General features: G+C 35.8%; 1 protein-coding gene across 2 annotated transcripts in view; it reads right to left on the reverse strand.

Annotated features, from left to right (window-relative positions):
* Positions 1–19,936, reverse strand: part of CDH10 (cadherin 10) — a 96,099-nt gene that overhangs the window by 43,381 nt on the left and 32,782 nt on the right. For both annotated transcript variants that reach the window (XM_040068748.2, XM_040068741.1), the window contains exon 2: positions 13,499–13,876. In XM_040068748.2, the coding sequence (XP_039924682.1) occupies positions 13,499–13,729 (231 nt within the window). In that variant the 5' untranslated portion in view covers positions 13,730–13,876. The remainder of the gene's footprint in view (positions 1–13,498; positions 13,877–19,936) is intronic.

Below are 19,936 nucleotides of genomic sequence, written 5' to 3' on the forward strand. Positions count from 1 at the left end.
TCTTCAGTAGCAACAATGTGTAAAAACATGGCTGTATTTCTGCACAGCGGTTTTTGCAAGGGTATTTTAAAAATACAAGAGGAATGGAGTATTCTGTAAAAGATTTAATTTTAAAAATTATATAAATGAACAAAAATTATGGGTTTTTTTGTCTCCTCGTATATGTATTTGTTTGCTGTACGGCTCTACCCAAGTGGCCTCTCCTGAAACTCATATATTCTACTTGCCACATTAATTTCACTTTTTACAGGTACTTTCAATTCATTAAAACTTTTCTTAAGTTTTAGTAACATTACTTGGAACACTGACTTACTCTATGTATCTTTCCTGTTTCCTTTCTCAAAATGGATTTTCATGGCATTTCTTTAAATTCCTACTCATTAAAACAAAAATTAAAAATAGAACTCTCTTTTTCTCTCCCAATTTACTTCACCTCTCACAGAGTTGCGTTAATCAATCTTCTCACTGCCAAAACTTAAAATATCAATGTGATTTTAATAATTTAGTACTAAGATAGATAATTTCTATCCAAGATTGCCTAGGTAGTAATAGTTGTTAATTATTATATTCATTCTAAAATAATATTTCTTAAATATTTCTAATTCCTAAAGTTACTATTTTAAATGAAATTTACAATCATCAGCATGAAGACTCAAATTTGAATTTATGCATACTTCACAGCAAATGTCATACATCAAAATGGATATGCAAACACTGTCATTAGAAGGAGTTCTTTATACGGAAAGAAAAAAAAAATCTGTATTACTACTTCATGTTTCTGCATATCAAGCATAATTTATTCTACTAATCCCTATATTGTAACACATGTACTTCTAAATTACATATAATTACTAAGAAAACTATTAAAACATTTTAGCAATAAAACCAAGAAAAGCATTTTTGTACCATGAACCTGTTTCTAAACCAAATGCTTGGAAAGAGTAGTATCTTTTCTCAGCTGTTCTTGACATATGATCATCTCTAATGTATCATGCAGTTTTCCAAAGTTTTCAACAAAGTAGGTTTTTTTGTGGGTTATTGTTTGTCTTTGTGCTTCTTTTTGCCACCAGTTTCACCCAGAAATATTCCAAATTATCACATGCAACCTCTGTTTCCTGTTGTGTTAATAAATGTCACTTGCTTGAGAATTATTAAGAAAGAACATTCTCAAAAACCAAACTAAACCAAACCAAACCAAAGCACAACCACTCCAACCAGAACCTAAAAAAAATCCCCCAAAACCCTCAGATCACTAAAACATTGGGAGTGAAGAACAGTATGATTACTCCTAATTTTACACCTAGAATAAGCTTAATTTGCTTATGTCTTCCCCCTACAACTACTTTGAGATATATACTTAGGCAAGTCGAGAGGAAAGGCAGGATTGAAGGAATAGAAATTCAGAGGCAGGGAGAGCACCTACACTACTGTCTAAGAAAAATGTCGCCAAGAAAGTTAATTTGGTATAGGTCTGCATCGTGTGTTAGACAATAATTCTCAATCTAGACAGCATTACTGGACCATAGACCACAGATCTAGGAAACAGAAGACAGGCACACCCAATATGAAGAAGAAAGGCTTTTCTACAACCTTGATAAGGGGAACAGAAGAGATGAACACCATGCTGTTGAGGACCAAGGTCTTCTTCAGCTGTTACATATTCTTGCAAGTATTCAGAATCTTTTCCCACTCAAATTTTGCATGCCCAGTCATCTGAGTCTACAGTGAAAGCAGCAATCTTTGTAACTTCTTAGCTTTAAAAACTACAATACTGTGAATATACCAGAACATTATTTTTCTTTGTTCAGAGCCTATTTTTCATCTAGCTCTTTGCATAAATCTGTTTATGCACGCCTTTTTAGTATACAAAGCCTCCTAAATATTCACTAATAATTTTCTAAGCTCTGAAGCGTATCCAGATGTGTAAGGTACCTTTGTACCTGCCTTTCAAGCATTTGGTTGGTCTGTGAATTCAATCTTTGAAACAAAAGACAGCCTTTGTTTTCAGGCTTGAAGAGATTAGGAACTCATCTAGGGTTATATATTTAAAATTGCTACAGACCAATATATTATAAAAATAAAGGATTTTTTTTTTTTTTTTTCCCTCAGTGGCCCTGTCTTCCTTTAATGTTCTGAAGTAAATAGCTATTGAAAAAGTTCAGGAAACAGAAATAATTGCTTGTGAAAGTAACACTGATGAGTTGGAGAATGATATTTGTTTACTACTGCAAGCAAACTCTACTCTGTCTTCAGGGACTTCAGATAGTTACTGCCTCAAAACAAAAGGTATTAGAGACTTTAGAAGAACTTACTATTCCAGTCTTTTTGCCTCAGCTTATTTTCAATTATCTTCAAAGACAAAAATACTTTTATAAGGAAAACCTTCCAGCAGGAAGACATTTTAAAAGGGTAAACATCAACTTTTAACTTGTTAGAACTCTCTCCCTCATGGGTATTTTGTTGCAAGTCACCAATTTTTCCACAGTATTACTCCCAGATCTTCCTTGCTATCTGTGTATACAGGATATTTAAAAGGTCATCTGCATCTGATTTAATTTAAAAAAAAAAAAAAAAAAAAAAAAAAAAAAAAAAAAGCCCCTGAGGAGAATCAGACTTTGAACTGCTGCTGAAATTATTGGCTATTTACACATTTATAATTTCAAATAAGTTATAGGTCAGACATTTGTAAAACTCTCTTTTATATTACGTTTTTTAATTCCTTGTGTGAATTAATGTACTGTGATGAAGCAGACTCTACTTCCCCTGAGTTGTGGCTTTGAATATAAATTGTTTCAGTTTTATCAGTTCTTTCCCTTTTGGACTATCTTTTCATGACATGCAGGTAAAATTTTAAACCCAAAAGATAAGCTGAACTGAAAGGAACTGGACAGTTTAGATTAAACCATTTCCCAGTTTCTTATACTATTTTGAAGCATGATGTTGTTTTAAGTACGATGCATAATCAGATATAAACTCTAAATGAAAACAACGCAAGAGAGCTACAACTGTTCCTCATGAAGGCACCAAAATGTATCCTATAGGTGATTTTACACCTGCTAGAAGTATGCCTGTAATCTAGACTATCTTCCTTCTAAATATTCCTGACAACTGATAGATACTGTTTCATTTGGTGCTTACACAGATGAGAATTATCTATTTTGGACAATATTTTCAAAATGGCAGACTACTGCTGCTGGGATTAATAGAATAAAAATGAAAATCTACCATTTAAAAATAGTTTTCTCAGATACTGAGAAAAGCAGTGGCAGGAAACCTACCTCCATGACTAGCAGAATCATATGGACCCCACAGTCTCATTTACAACTTCTCATCAAATTGATAAATGGCTTGGACTCAAGTATCAATGTGCAAAAGAAAAATGGAGAAGTCAAATAATAATATTCACCTTTGTATCAAAACTAGATAGTTTTCATTAAATTATTTAGGGAAAACTAGCCTCCCAGAATTCAAGAAGCATTTGGACAGTACTCTCAGGCATGTGGTGTAATTCTTGGGGTTGTTATGTGCAGGGCCAGGAGTTGAACTCAATCCTTGTGGGAGATTCTCTGGAGATTCTGTGGCTCTATGATTTATACATTCCCAGTGTTTTGCATTTACCACCTTGAAGCACTCAATCTCACGAGATGTATAGCTTCCATTTTACTTGGCAGAAGAAGAGGAAACAACATTCAGCTACTTGTCCTCACTCATATTTGCATTAGTTTATGAGTAGACTTGCAAAGTATTTGCATAAGGGTAAAGAACTTGAAAGCAATTACATGGATGAACTTGGAAATAACATGAAGTGAAACACCCACACTGTTTTGAAAGTGGCATCACTCATAGCAGATTCATGTAATTCTACAATTATGAGAACTATTGACACGTGGACAAGAAAATAATAACAATCTGTTTTAATATACATGAACTAAGTATATTATCATATACAGAGCAGGTGCCTGGGTAGTGGCAGCAGCAGCACTGGGGGATCTGCCAGGTGTTCCCTGTGCAGCGGCCGGCGCTGCCCGGGCCGGGCCCAGGCGGTGCCAGCGGCTGCAGCGGCCCCAGCGCAGGGCACGGCTGAGCCCCTCAGCCACGGGCGGGCGGGACAGAGCCCCGGGGAAAGCCTGGGACAGGGAGGGCAAAACACTGCCCCTGACCTATGGCAGCAAATAATAAAAAAATACTTTTTTAGTGCTTTACCTCAAAAGTTCAACATACCAGTTTTAGTATGTAAAAGCTCCCTCTACTTTGCACCTCCTACATTCAGTCTTAGTTTGTTTTCCTTAGGGTGAAAAAAATTAAAACCACCTCACTTTTGTAAAGATCTACTGCAGATTCCAATTAAAGACCATTAAAAGCATTAAACCTGGTAAGTAAAATACTTATGGTCCTATAGAGGCCAACGAGATATAAGAACAGATTATAAAATTAGTATTTGCTTGAAAGTTGAGCAAATATAATTTTAGAGGTGATATCCCACTTCTTTGGCTGTAATTCCTTCAGTTATTATGACCTTTAAAATTATGTAAAATATGCCCAAAACTACACATGGAAGTGAAAAATGTTGTCTACTATGCTTAATGTTTAACTTCAAGCTATTGTATAAAAGCGGATTTGTGTGTGTCTACCTGGATTATAGATATGGCTACCTAAGCAATTTAGTGTCTTACTGTTCTTCTTCTATGTATTTTACCTTGCTTCTCTTTTTGGAATTGCAAGGAGTTAAAGAGAACAGTTGACTGTCTTTAACACCGTTCAGACCACAGAAGGACTTTGCCATGAGACAAACACAGAATGGAGCAAGATGTGTGAGCTCCAGGCCTGCAGAGATCTGGTTAGCCCATCCTGGTTAATGCATCCAGTTAAAAATTCTCCCTATGGCAAACTGCGTAAGGAAGCAGCAGCTTGTACACATATCACTAGTCAAACAAAGACCACGGCAAGTTATGGGACAGATGGCATCTGTGACCACCAAGGAACACCTAGGCCCACCCAAACATCCTTCCATGGATACTCAGAAATTGGACTGTAAGAGAAGCCCCCACAGCAGGAACTTGGGATAAGATAAGGGTCATATTATTTTCTGGGTGTTACCTCAGATGCAGGATGAAGTTAAACTGAAAGAGAAGAACACATCACTGATATTGGACACAAAGGACACAGAATTTATGGACTACAAGGAAAACCAAAGCAGCAAATGTGCTGAATCAGCTCTGATTAGGTAAAGGTAATTCTTACAGGGGGAGATCATGACCCACTAACTCAAAAAACTCACTGGCTCAAAAGAAAGGAAAGACTGAGCATGACTTACTAGCATTAGAAGCCAGGGGATCATTTAAGCAATAGAAAAAGAGAACCATGTTGCCAATGAGCATTAATTCCTTTGTTTGCTAAAATGTAGAGATATTGCAAAGTTTGGAATGACCCCACCACCAAGAAGCCATGGATGAAGAAGGACCAAGAGGATGCCACTGGATCCACAGGTAGTGACTATCTTCTTCTGGATTTCTCTCTCTCTCTCCCTCTCTCTCTCTCTCTCTCTCTCTCTCTCTCTCTCTCTCTTTCTCTCTCTCTCTTTCTCTCTCTCTCTCTTTCTCTCTCTCTCTCTTTCTCTCTCTCTCTCTTTCTCTCTCTCCCCCTCTCCACTTCCTTGTTCTATTTTCTATCTTTCTACCTCACATTATATTGTTAAATAAGATCCATACTGTTGATTTAGGCATATGGTATTTTTGCACCTTGATTTGACCAGAGATATTTCTCAATAATTGGATTATAACAGGTGCCTTGGAATCTCAGAGCATGGTTTACATCTTGGGATCATGGTTCACTTTTTTTTTTACCAATTAATCACTTGCCACAAGTGTGACACAGGGTCCTGTGGCAATTACCTGTATATGGATATGTGATGTGAGCCTAAAACTGGCATAAACTTCATTGCCTGTGAAGATTTGATGCAGCTACAACATGAACCCACAGAATTTCCCTCTTCTCATGATACCATTTGGTTAAGAAGACATTTCCATTTGATTAAAACTAGATTAAAACTGTTAGCCAGGAAGTTTTTTCCCTGTCAATACCCATACCAGCACTGGCATGCTCTAAGGTCTTTCTCTTGTATCCTGGTCACACAGTATAAGAATATAAGACATGCTGCCTTTCAGTTCTGTCAAAACAAATCTTCTCTGCTGTGGTAGAGATTTAATGATACCAGTGTTAGTAAGCCTACTGTTTCAACTTTTTAGTCCTTTTCATTCTAATTTTGGTATCTTTGCCTATATCCTTCCTTCCTTCCTTCCTTCCTTCCTTCCTTCCTTCCTTCCTTCCTTCCTTCCTTCCTTCCTTCCTTCCTTCCTTCCTTCCTTCCTTCCTTCCTTCCTTCCTTCCTTCCTTCCTTCCTTCCTTCCTTCCTTCCTTCCTTCCTTCCTTCCTTCCTTCCTTCCTTCCTTCCTTCCTTCCTTCCTTCCTTCCTTCCTTCCTTCCTCCCTTCCTCCCTTCCTTCCTCCCTTCCTTCCTTCCTCCCTTCTTTCCTTCCTCCCTTCCTCCCTCCCTTCCTTTCTCCCTCCCTTCCTTCCTCCCTCCCTCCCTCCCTCCCATCTCTGCTCCCATCTAATACCTCTACCCCCACATGTTTTATGGAACATGGTTCTTGCAATGCTAGCTGGTTCTGGTTGCACAAACAGTCCTATTGACTACCATTTTAGAGAAAAAGCACACTGCAAGTAATTTGCCTGTTAGATCTTTAAGGTTAAATTTGAAGAAGAGAGCTATTCAACACATCCAGCATTTCTCACTGTGAGAACAAATACTGACACTGGACTCCCCAAGATGAGCAAAACTGCTTTGGAACATCTATTGTCAGCTCTGCTGGATGTGGCCTGCAAACATGAAACAAAGTCTAAAATGACAGTATTCCATTCCAGTACTATTTCACAGTGAAACACTGGAGTTTCACTGTAGTTCTCTGTGCTTCCTCATGCTTTCCAAAACTTTACCAGTCTTAAGAGGCAACTGGGAGTGTTCATTCAGGTCTTTAATTTACAGCGTGGGGCACATCTGAGCAAAAATATAATCAGATAATATGGACACTATGAATCATTCCCTTAAGCAGTTGGGTTAAGTATGCCCTCAGTATGCCCTATTCAAGTGACTTAACCCCTCTTTCCTTCTGAGCAGACAATTCTTTAAAGAAACTTATACACTCAGGCATCTATCCAGGGCTGTGAAGCCACAGTCTTGGAACAAATATATCTAGCTTAAAATTCAGGCACACAACAAACCGTGGCTCTTTTGGTCATCACTAAAACACTTGCAGACACTACTAAGCCTTTTCATTCTTCAACAACTGTCAATTCCATTCTGTGTCATCCAGCAAAACGCAATGTCTTCTAGAGGTACATCCAGAACAGTAGCTAAGAAACATTATTTAAGAGAATAAAACTGAATAGTATTCAGCCTGGTATTAGCATTAGCTCTTTGTCACCAGTACCTTCTGCTGCTGTTTCATGAAGCAAGAAATACACTGAGGTCTCCAAAGGAACAGTCCTTTTGCAAACTGAAAATACCAACCCTCTGCACCCTTAACCATTTAGAGTAAGTGATGAATCTAACAGTTATATTCATAAACTTCCTACTAAGCTGAGTCCCAACAGACTTTGAGAATGAATCTTTGTCAGCACTCACTGGAAATCAGTCAGCCTTCAGGACAATCCTACAGAAAGATTTCAAAGTCTCTGATGTTATGGGAAAACATTATTTTACTCTGACACTGTTGACCTATTCTTAAATATCTAGGAGGTGACATGTGTACCCCCAAAAGCAATCTTTCATATGCTTGAAATGAACTGGTGTCTTAAATAACCCTCTTCTTAGTCTATGTTTTAAGTCTTGATGAGAAAGAAATAAATTTCTAAATGTTGTTGTATCTCGAATATCAATTCCACCACACTGCAGTATCTTCAGTAAGATAAGGTTTTTGAAGATACACAGCTGTGAATAACTTGGGCTTTGCTTCCAGTAGTTACACCAAAAGCATCTCATGTGGAAACTGTTAAAGGACTAGCTGCCTGCTTTCACCTTGACAGATTCATTTATTCAGTTTGCAGAATATCTTCCATCCCTTTCCATTTTATTTTATTGATCTCTGTCACGAGAATCTGCTCTAGCCAAAAAATCATCCTCTACTGAACTTCAGTGTCACAGGGCTGATTACCCTCAACTGAAAGGAAAGACACTTTGTATCTCTCAGTCAGATCCTCACACCAAATATTAAGCCCGCAGATTAGCACTTTCAATTCAAACCCCTACTCTTTAGTCTTTCATAGCAGAAAAGGTCTTTATAAAATAAAGAACTATGGTGGAAACTCCCTTCAGAAATGAAAATGCAGAGATTTTTAAGAGGGTTTGGTAAGTCTTCACCTTACCACTCCAAAAGCATTACTTCACTGGGACCTTTTATTGTATGTGTCACACCTGATGATGAATCCTTTGAAATCAAAACACAATCTTTTGTACTATCCTCTCTAAAACCAGTGCTTTTGATCATTGCTTCATCAGAAAGAAAAAATACAAGCAACATCTGAGGCTTCACTGCTTTACATCTTTATGACTGTCATGTGGTACATCATCCACAGTGTCAATAGATAGACAGTTACTAAAACTGTGACTGCTGTTCATGAAAATGTGTCATGCATGCATGGCTTTCTAAGTCTTTTCCTCAGAATCGTATCTGTTTTGGGATTCTCAAAGTGAAAGAAACTAAGTGATGTTGACATGTTCTGCTCTTTGCACCATCAAAGATAATGACTACACTTACAAGCATGTGGTAGTGAATACTGCCAGGATAATCCTTTCTGGTAAGTTTTAACATGACACACACAAATATTATATAGATCTATGTGCAAATATATGATAAATTATCCCTTGAGATACTAAAAACCACTGCAGTGTTGCTAAGAAGTTCAGTCTCTCAAAGTCCTGAAATATTTGTGTCAGTTGATCCTCTATGCAATAAAACTACTGCAATGGAAATTGCTAGGAAAAGTCAGTATCTATCTCAGAAAGCTAAGTTGGGAAAATATCTGGAAAACTAAACAGTTGACAAGATCTGTTGAGATAATAGGAGGGGAAATGAACTTCAATGTAATTAAATGTCACAGTGCATTGTCACAGTGCAACTAGTTGGAAGTTACCCCCCAAACTCGACCAGCCTAGAAATGGAACAAGTCCCTGGGTGAGCAATGACAGGAAGGATTTGAACTCAGAGACCTCGACAAATCCCCTCCAACCCTAAAAATGCAAACATATCATTGGTCAAAGAGCTGGGTGGTGTTCAGACCCTGACCAATCAACTGTCTTAACCTGGGAAATTCAACCCCCCTGTAAAAAGAGCTGCTGTAACAAACTCTTGGCTGTTTGCTGAGGATGTTCGGTGAGTTTGTGTAATTTCTGTCTCCAACCAAGAACTCTTAACATAATAGATAACGATTTTATTTCTAAATTTATTTTTTTAATCACTCTGTACTATGGTATTGTTGGTAAACAGTAGTTGTTGGTAAACAACTTCCTTTAGGTGACGACTACTAGAAAATAAAGTTTAGATTTAAAAGGATTTTTTTTTCCCCCCCTGGGTATACTCTAAGTAAATTGAAGTTTTTCAGAACAGATTTGAAAATGCATAATAGTTTGTAATTTCAGCACTTAATTTGAACAATAATGGGCCTTGAAACTGTATACTAAGAAAAGAAATAAAAATTACAAATCAATTTTCCGTAATATTAATAAAGTGGGTCTGCTGACATGAGGTTTACACTTCTTTTAGAATATTCCTGCATTTTTTAGCTGAAAATGGGGGGACATTTTTACTCAGATTTTCTTCCAGTATATTTTTTGCAAAGATACCTCAAAGGCAAATTGTATAATATAGATACAGAGAGAGAGAGAGAGAGGGAGAGGTTTGGTTTTCCACATGGCTCTTCTTTTTGACTTCAACCTTTAGTAGAAATACAGTTAGAATTATTATTTGAGGTTCTGCATGTACAAAAATCAATTACATAATTTTGATTTCTGTTGTAAGGATGCTGTGTATTACATGAAGGAAAGGATGACCATCCTCTTTCTTGTGATAATACTAAATACTGATCTAAAGAAACCTGGGAATGTCCATAACCAGTCAATATGTACTCTGCCACCATTTTACACAGATAGTTGACTTAAAGAAGGAATGCTTCAGTTGTTAAGGGATTATGTATCCCTTTAATTCACTGAACCCCATTTCCATCATATTATTCTACTTGAACATTCTCAAGATGACCCAAAGAGTGAATAAATGAGTACATGAATTGCATTGTGAATTGTAGACACTTGTTTCAAGAGTACTGTGATATTCAGAAGTTATTAAGTTTCCCTGACAGATATTTAGATGCAGGTTAAAAAAAACAAGAGAAATTGTATTAGTCATGAGATCAGGAATCAAAAGATGTAAACCATAAACCCAGATGAATCAGCTTTGGAAAGCTTTGGAAATTCTGCTGATATGTGGACTAACATTGAGGAAAAGAAAAGAAAAAAGAAAAAAAAAAAAAATTCTCTCTCAGTCCTTGGCCATGAATCATTGAGTTTTAATTTCTACTCTTATTATCTACCAAAATTTCCAAACACCATCTCCAAACATGTTGCAGAGAAATTAACAAGAAAGTGACATTTTATGTCACCCACCTGTTGCAATAATTTTGTCTCTTGATAAAATGAGGTTAAAGGAAACATCCAGAAATGTTTTGAGCATAGAATTGAGATGGCCATTGGAAAGGTAAGTGCAAAAAAACAGTAAAGGAGATAGATACTATAGAAAAAATTTAATCAGTAATTATTTATTTACCTAATAATTATAGATTTTGGACTATCAGAATAAAGCATTAATTAATGCAACAATCATTTTTTATTCCACATATAATTATATCCCTTTCCATTAGCTTCCTTTGTGTAAAACTCTCCCTGAACAAATACCATGCAATGATACTCTTCATTTAATATGTGTTTTCTACCCTTTTCCCAAACTATTCAGAAGAATACTACTGGGCAATTTTATATACTGTTTCATTTTAAATTTGCTTTCTCAGATTAACAACTCTTTTATTCTAAGCAGAGCAAACTAGATGAAAGGGCTGTCTTAACTGCTTATCATGTTTCTTCTCAGTATTGTACTCTTAATCCATCATTTTACTTATCTTTACTTATCACTTCAGATTTGCAAACACTTATTTTCTCTCAGCCAAAGTAGTTCAGTGTTTATCAACAGCTCTCTTTTTCTAATGCAGGTGAGTTATTAAAAAAAAAAAAAAAAAGTTAACCCTTTCCCCTCTAAATAATCTTCCTTCACTTATTTATGACCAGATGAAAATTTTTAAGTAACACACTCCTGCTTCATGATTTGAAATCATAAAAATTCAAAAATAATACAACAGGAAAAAAAGTAATCAGCATGCTTCTGAAGTTCCTTAAACAATATGAAGTTCTGGGTGACTTGGAAAGCTATTTTTTTTTTCCTAGGACTGTTGTAAGCAATATACTTTCAATAAAATAATACAGTGCTTTGATTTTGTGGGCAAGGTCGGTTTTCATAAGCTATCAACCTGACCCAGACTGAGGGACTGGCTTACTTGCTTCAGAACACCTGGGAATCATATCTTTACACTTGGTATGAACTGTATGAAATAAATATAGCAACTATTCACAAGACTCTCAACATGCTTTGGAAATGGCTGCATTATTTAAATGCTAGCGCAAATACTACAAATAAAAAATGGCTTACTCATTCCTAAGCCTGTACTCTTAAATTTTTACTTAGTGTTTAAATTTCATATGTTTTAATAAGCATTTCCTTTCACAAATCTTCCAGTGTCCTTAATTCTTCCAAGAAATGTTTTATCATATAACATTCCCATACACCAGTACATGTTGGAGCCCAGCTGGCTGGATAGCAGTTTTGCAGAGTGACCTTGGGGTCCTTTTGAGCAGCAAGCTGACTGGGAGCCAGAAATGTGTCCTTGCAGCAAGGGTCACCAGCACCCCAGGCTCCATTTGGAAGACCATCATGTGGAGATCAAGAGAGATGATCCTTCCTCTCTCCTCTGCCTAAGTGAGATATGTCTCTACTTCAGTGTCAAGGTCTGGGCTCCACATGTGAAGAGAGGAGAACTGCTGGAGGGAGTCTGAGAAATAGCCAGAAAGTTGAGTAAGGAATCAGGGTATTTTTCATATGAGAAGATGCTGGGAGAGCTGAGATTATTAAGCCTGGAGAAAAGAAGACTCAGCATAGACACTATTAATGTATATAAATACTTGTTGGGAAGAAGTGAGGGAAACAGGCCCAGTTTCTTTTCAGTGGTGCTCAGTGATGTAACAAGAGACAATAGGCACAATGTCATATAACAGAAATTCCCCTTTAATATAGGAACAAATATTTTAGTGAGTGGGTGGTCATTTGAATAGTTTGTCCAGTAGGATTGTGGATTCTCTGCCTTTGGAGCTATTTAAAATCTGTCAGGGTACAGTCCTGAGGAAGATCAAATTGACCCTGCTTTGAGCATGGGGTTTAGACTACGTAATTTCCAAACATGCCTTACAATCTTCACTGCTTTGTGATTTTATGATTTTCACAAAGTCAGTATTTCACTGTGGTATTTTCCAAGTTCAAAACCATGTAAATACTGAAAATCTGCTTTATAAAATATTGAATTTATTTGTTTAGAACCAAACATTGGTGCTAAGTTGCACCCATTACTGCTGACAGCAAATTTCATTTTCAAGAAAATTACCATTTTGAATTAACATCTTCTACCTGTTTGAACATTATTGTGGCATTACACATTATATATTTTCCAATAAATTACATGGGAAAACTTAAACATCAACAAAAAATAATTTAAAGAACATTTTCAGTGTTGTTTATCTAATCTTCTATTAAGCTACACAGTCATATGCACTAGTTTGCTGTCTTCTATTCTTCCTAACCATGCGATTTCTATCACATGGTTTGCAAATGAACTTTATTCCCTAAAGTTAATTGATTTTCAGGGAGAGGTAAAGAGAAAGAAGAATTTTTTTTCTTCAAAATAGGTTGCATTCCTCAAACATGAGCATAGAAAAAGGATGCAGTATCTTGTATGAAACATGAAATATTCAGAGACAGTTGGAAAATTATTTTATAATGAAGTATATAACAATCTACTTTGATAATGAAGACCTACTGAGTGGGCTCCTGGTGGGTATGATGTGCTGAAACAAACAAATCTGTCAAAAATATTTTCATTTGTTTCTCTCAAGTATTTCTCAGTAGCTCTATCAAGCAGCATTAGGTTGATGATTCTAGTAGGAGAAACAGTGTATCTGTTTCTTGGAAATCTGCTCCTTATACATTAGAATAAAACATAGAAAGTAAGACTCTGTGGAAAAATAAGAACACTTGAAAATTAAACAGAAAACCTTATGAGAAACCTACCTTGCCTACATACTGATAATCAGATCCTGTGTATTCCTCCAAAAGAAAAAACTGATTCCACATCCATCCTCTCTTCTGGCGGTGAATTGCTTTCCCATCATTCCCTAAAGCACGTCCTCCAAAGCTTTTGGGTCTGAGATCAGGAGTCCTTCTGAAGAGCATTTCTGTATGGCAGGGATGTGGCAGCCACATCCAGAGCAGCAGGAGTAATAGGACTTGCTGTACTGTCATAGTTCTCCACTGCTGATGCTCTTCAAGCCCTTCGGCAGTGGAGCGTAAAGTTTTGCTTTTCTTGGCTTGTTTTTTATGTATCTAGTTTCTGATGCAACCAAGTGGTTTCCAGCAGCTCATCTCTGAAGTGTATGCAGTAACCAAATCCTGAAAGTAAACAGAGAAGAGGCAATGAAAGTTGAAATGCATTCACTCCCTACTGTCCAACATCACTGCTACTGTACCCTTCATGTACAAAGCGTAATGACATACAAAGCGACCTGGTCAGAAATATAAAGGTTATCGGTATAGGGGGAACACTGACTATATCGGGTAGCTGCTGAAAGAATATTTCCCTAAAAAAAAAAAAAAAAAAAAAAAAAAAAAAAAAAAAAAAAAAAAAAAAAGAGTGCCATTTTGATTCAGAAACTTCTAAAAGTGTTCTTTATTTAGACTGGTGAATAAATATTGCTGAAAATTACACATTAAACACTGCTGCCTTTGCTTCAAATGTTTTCCACCCAATTTAATTTACAAGAATTCCAGTGTTCTATTAATCTTAGTACCAAGAGACACAAAACTCTAACACAAAGTAGGTTTAGAAATTACAAATGGTAAAACACCAGTTCTCCAGGGTATTTTAAATGGTAAAAGGGACTATCGTATGCATCAGAAGAACTACAACACGAGAAGAAGCAGTCTTTTAAACAGAAAAAGTTCTTGAGATGGTCTTGTAATATGGAGTGACATGAGCTTAGCCTTAAACTCTAGGAAACATTTAAAAATATGAGGGCCGGTTTCCCAGTATCCTGAAATACTGAATTTAATCTCATTATAGGAAATTATATCACAGGGAGAAGGCAAGCCTCTCCCAACGCACCTTTTTTTTTGTCTCCACTTTTGTTTTTTGTTTTGCTTTGCTTTGCTTTATTTCTTCCTTCATCTAACATAACCATGAAATGTCATTTCAGCAAGAGAAATTTAATCAAGTTCTCTTCACTTTACTTCTATATCAGCATTTAAAGAAGAGCAGCTTTCGTTAGTGAGACCATCTGGGAATTGTTTCCTCCAGTAAATCATAAAACCCTTTGATTTGTAATCTTGATAGGCCATAATTTCTCCAATCTTTCATCACGGTGGTTTTGCTGTTCTTCCTTGCATACGCATAAGAAACATGGATGGTTGTTGCATTTCCTTGAATATTCTTCCACATGTGGGAAAAAAACTCAAGTAGTAATAAGCTTGGGTTGTTTTTCCTCCTCTTTGCTGATTTTAATAGGTAAGTAACATGTACTCTTCCTTCAATAACTAAGTACTATATTTCACTATCATCTTAAATAATTTTATTTTTCAAAGAAGAGCTACGTAAAAATTTCTGAAATTCTTCCTGTATTTCAATTTGATTTTGATGTGTTACTCAAGCTATTTCCAAGCCTGTGTTCAAGCTATTACTCAAGCCTGTGTTGATTAAAAAAGCTTATAATAAAATGTCAGGATTATTAAAGTGGGTACACTATGAAATACAGTGACATAATTTAAAACCTGCATGTCTGTGTGCAGGCATGTTAATAAATGAACAGATTCTTTTCAGGAACCAACTATTGTCTTCAAGTTATGTTCACTCAGGAGAACATCTTCCCATCTCTCCCAGCATTTGAAAATCAAAAAACACTTCTCAAAGCCACTGCTATTAAAGATTTTGGCCACAATTCTGTTCTTAGTAACTCACAGATACCTATTTCCACTGGTCTAAACAAACACCAAGTTATGTATCATTTCATTTTCCCTCTTTCCCTTTCTCCTAAAATTTTGACATTTAATTCATTGTGAACTTTGATTAATACACAGAATAATCTGTTCTAATGCAAACTACTAATGCTGAATATGCTACATATGCTGAATTATATCTGCATGTACAAAATGGAGATGTGGTCCTCCACCTTGGAAATTATTCATCACAACTCATACTTGTGTTCTTTGGAGACAAGGGTATGCTGAGTGAAGGAGGAGAGCTAAGATTTAATCTCAGATAATAAAAAATGTTTCTTCTCAAAGACCATAAGTAATTCAAAGTTGAAATTCTCTCAGTTTCCTTAAAATTAGGATAACTATTGTGGTGTGTGTTTTTTGTGTTTTTTTTTTGTTTTTTTTTAAAGGGAATATAGAGTTTTCTTCTCTCGCGCCTTTTTTTTTTTTCCCTTTTTTCCCCTTTTTTCACTTTCTTGTTGCCCTCAGTATATATATTCCATTATCCACACATTATTATTTGATGTAGAAGTGTTGTTAAATGCCTCTAGGGAAATAATGCTTCAATATTAGGGGTTGTTATTGAATTTCCTTCTTGTTAAATTAGGTCAGCAGAATGAAAGCTCAGATGAAATTTGTTAAACTCACAAAAGTAGCTAATGTACGTGGACTTGGCAAGCACAGCTGCTTAATGGATGTACATACCAGCAAGGTCTTTTCCCTCCTTTGAGACTCCTGCTGGAGTTCAGTTTCCTGCTTTAAATGTGATGAATTTGACAGTAGTCTACTCTAAAGCAGTAACATTTACCTTTAAAAATGAGCTAGCAGAAAGGAAAAAAAGAGACTAAACTAATAAAAAGCATTGCATAAAGGAAAAGTTTGAAGATAATTAGATGAAGCAAACCTTTTAATCCATAACTCCAAAAAGTAAACAGAAATGTGAATTCTGTATTAGATTGCGTATCTGGATTCTGTGCTGGAAGAGCCAACAGAGGAAGAAATGTTTTTCATCTGTTTGCTTTTTTGATGTTTCAGATTTTTGGTGCTTTTGTTTGTTGTTCGTTTGGGGGTGTGGTTTTTTGGTGGTGTTGTGTTTTGTTTTGATTTTTTTTGTTTTGTTTTGTTCTGAAGAGTTTTAATAGCTTTGCTGGCTTCATGTGGCTTATTTTAAAAAGAATTTAGAGTTTAAAATATCTTTAAATGGATTTAAATGAAACTATTTCACCAGTCTTTCTGATCAAATCTCTCTCTACCTCTTCTTCCAGAAGATCACTTCTTGAATTTTTGTCACAATGGAAAAGAAACAATGGGGAAAAAAAACAAAAACTTTTTAAAATAGATCAAAATAGATCAGTTCATTTTCTGTGTAATATCCTCCTGTGTAATTCCCATAATTCTGTGTAATATCCTTCTAAATTACATTAAAATTACTACAGAAGAACATTGTGCCCAACTGTGCTCTTGTTTATACAGGTTTTTTGTTTTGTATTATTTTGAATGAGTTTTCTTGGAACAATTTCTAGCATGCAAGAGATGGATCAATCATCACTGAAGCTATTAAATCACCATTAGCTTTCAGGTAACAGTTTTAAAACCATTAAGCAGGATTTTCCACAGGATGATCACTTCTATACCTCTCAGAACTTTAGAATAAAATATTTTAATGCCGCTCAAAATGTATTCATGTGATTTTCAACTTCCAGCAATTTTTGAAAAATACTTTCTATTGCTTCTCATTCATGCAACCCTCCCTCCAATACTAAAACATGCTTCATGCCATTTGAAACTTGTGATCGTGACACGCAAAGCAATCACACGAGACGAGAGGTTTTTGCAGAACAGAGACTTCTCCGATCCAGCTCAAGCTGAGTCAGGGCGGAGAGAGAGCCTCCTTGTTCATTTCTTACTTTTTATACATTTGTGGGTCTGGCTGAAGATTGGCTTCTTGGGGTTTCCACTCCTCAGCCTCAGTGGCCAGACCAACTGTCAGTTACAATTGTTTTCAGGTTAGAAATATGCAAACAAAGGACAGAGAATGAAAAACAAAGGAATTGTTTATGTTACATGTGTGAGAAAAAGGTAGAAACTGCTCCTAATATTGTACAGTAGCCAAAAGGTCTGACTCCATTTTATGAAAATTCAAAAGGCTTTAAAAAACTCAGAAAAACCAGGGTGACAGAAACTCATATGATTTAACACCTATATAAGATGGGCCATGAATGCTTTTAACTGGTGCATGTGTCAAAGTCCAAGTTACTGGTATAGGAGACAGAACTTTTATACCCGGGATGTTATTTCTATATTAAATTATGTCCTCCTTTTGGTCTATTTTTTGGCATTCATATATAATTGCTTTTGGAATTCAGCAGAACCAAATTTAAAATAGAAATTTTAATACAGATCAAAAGACTGCATTTGTTTATTTTTTTCTAATAAAGAATTTTTAGTCAATTTCTCTTGTGAGGAGCAGATTTGAAGAACAAAAAACTTACTTTGGATAGCTGCCATTTAAGAATTTTGTTCTGTATTTGACCTCGGTCAAACTTGAACTGAATTTTAATTGTGCGATATTTCCAAAAGCTTGTTTAAGGAAAGATATTTATGCAATGCTGGTCCTGTTTTCTCCATTTCTCTTTCAGCTGGGAGCCATTCATAGCTCTAATCTTGTCTTTCAATCATTTTTGCTATGTTTGTACAAAATAAAGATATTTTTGGAACTGAAGATTCTTTCTGAAAAATTAGATTAAACTGTGCTGGAATCTCAGGAGGAGAACAATATTTAATTTTATTACTCTGGAAGTAAGCAGAGCAGATTTTGTTCTTGCATTGTTCTTGCTCTGCAGAGTTGATGCCAATAGTGCTATTTTTATATACAGCCACAATGAGAAACTTTCTTACTTCCTGTCTGACTTCTCCAAATTTTTGTACCTTCTCCAGCCACTGGTATAGAGTTACCACCAAAGTCTGCAGACCGTCTATCCTAGTTCCTACAGCCTGCAGCCTACAGCCAAAGTTCTTACGGCCATCAGCCATGAGACATAATTCTTACAATTTTAGTTCTTCCTTGAATTAGGCAACTTGCTAAGATGCCTCTGTTTCATTAGAACCCTGGTTCCTGGATTATGACATCAGAAATTTAAATTTAAAATAATAGGGACTATTTAACAAGCTAGTAAATGTAAAAGTAGCAGGACAGTTAAGTGCAGAAAAAGCTGTATTTTCACTAAGCCTCAGAAGAGCCTTCATCTCAGATAATTTAGTTTTGTTAATTTATTTGCCATCTCTATCAAAATCAGAAGTTCTAATGCCTTAGATCATAGTGCAATGAAGCAAGTACTTTAAAAAGACAGCTTTGTGAGAGCCTGTAACTCAAAACACAGCAAATCTTTCTCTTTGTATGTGTAATCTATTGGTGCAAGATATCCCTTAAGGAAAAGAAAACCACATTTTTATGAAGAATTTTAAGAGTATTTGAAGCAGACAAGTCAAATGATCAATCCAATAATGGATTCTAATCTCATCATTCCTTGTATTAGAGATTTATGTTCATTATTTTGTGTATTATATCCCAATGAAGTCAACTGAAGTAATTTATAATTTAATTGCTTGATTCTGAACTAAGAAGATAATTGGTAAATTGTCAATAAGCTGCTTATTTTATAGCCTGCAGCAGAACCCTTGCACAGCATAGTGACCACACTTCAAGTTATGAAATTATAATAGGAATTTGCAAAGCAGTCAGTTATACCTTTGAACTTTACAATTCACTCTTCTCTATGAAATCCTGCTAAATGATTAATCTACTTAGAAATTTGAGTTGAATATACATAGTTAAATGCTAAATTAAAAAACCCAACAACTACCATTTCAGGCTTTAGATATTATAATTGGTAATACTAATAATATTTCCTAATCATCGAAATAATGTCATTCACAGGAGTGTTTTCTGTTATTTTAATGATTCATGGGGAGAAAGGTACTGAAAAACAAGCAGAGAAAACTAAGGGAAAGGAAATACTAGACATTACAACTTTTGCTAGAGAAGTTGATTTTTTGGGCTATGAGAGATAATATATAAGTATACTTTATGTCTTATTATGTATTAAAAATCATAACTTCTATTAACAAAACAAAACAAAACAAAACAAAACAAAATCAAGTAAACATGCACTATACAAAATTCAAAGTGGAAGGTTAAGGTTCCAATCTGCGTTACACTGACAGTTCAGTAACTGGAAATCCACAACTGTAGGTAAGCAAACAGAAATCCAAAACATGGCAAATGTAACTGCAAGCTGATGTTAAACTGAAGAGGAAAAACGTGTCAAAACTCACTCCTCCCAGTTCCCCTGCTGTGAAGAATATAGTCCTCTACCCTCTAAAAAGCTCTGGATGACTCACCAAAACTTCTCCCCTGACTTCTCAAGAGTGAAACCCTCAGGCTTAAGACAGAGTGGGACATTCAAAGGGTGAGCAGAAGAC

Source organism: Hirundo rustica, chromosome 1, assembly GCF_015227805.2.
Source record: "Hirundo rustica isolate bHirRus1 chromosome 1, bHirRus1.pri.v3, whole genome shotgun sequence".
Taxonomy (NCBI): Eukaryota; Metazoa; Chordata; class Aves; order Passeriformes; family Hirundinidae; genus Hirundo; species Hirundo rustica.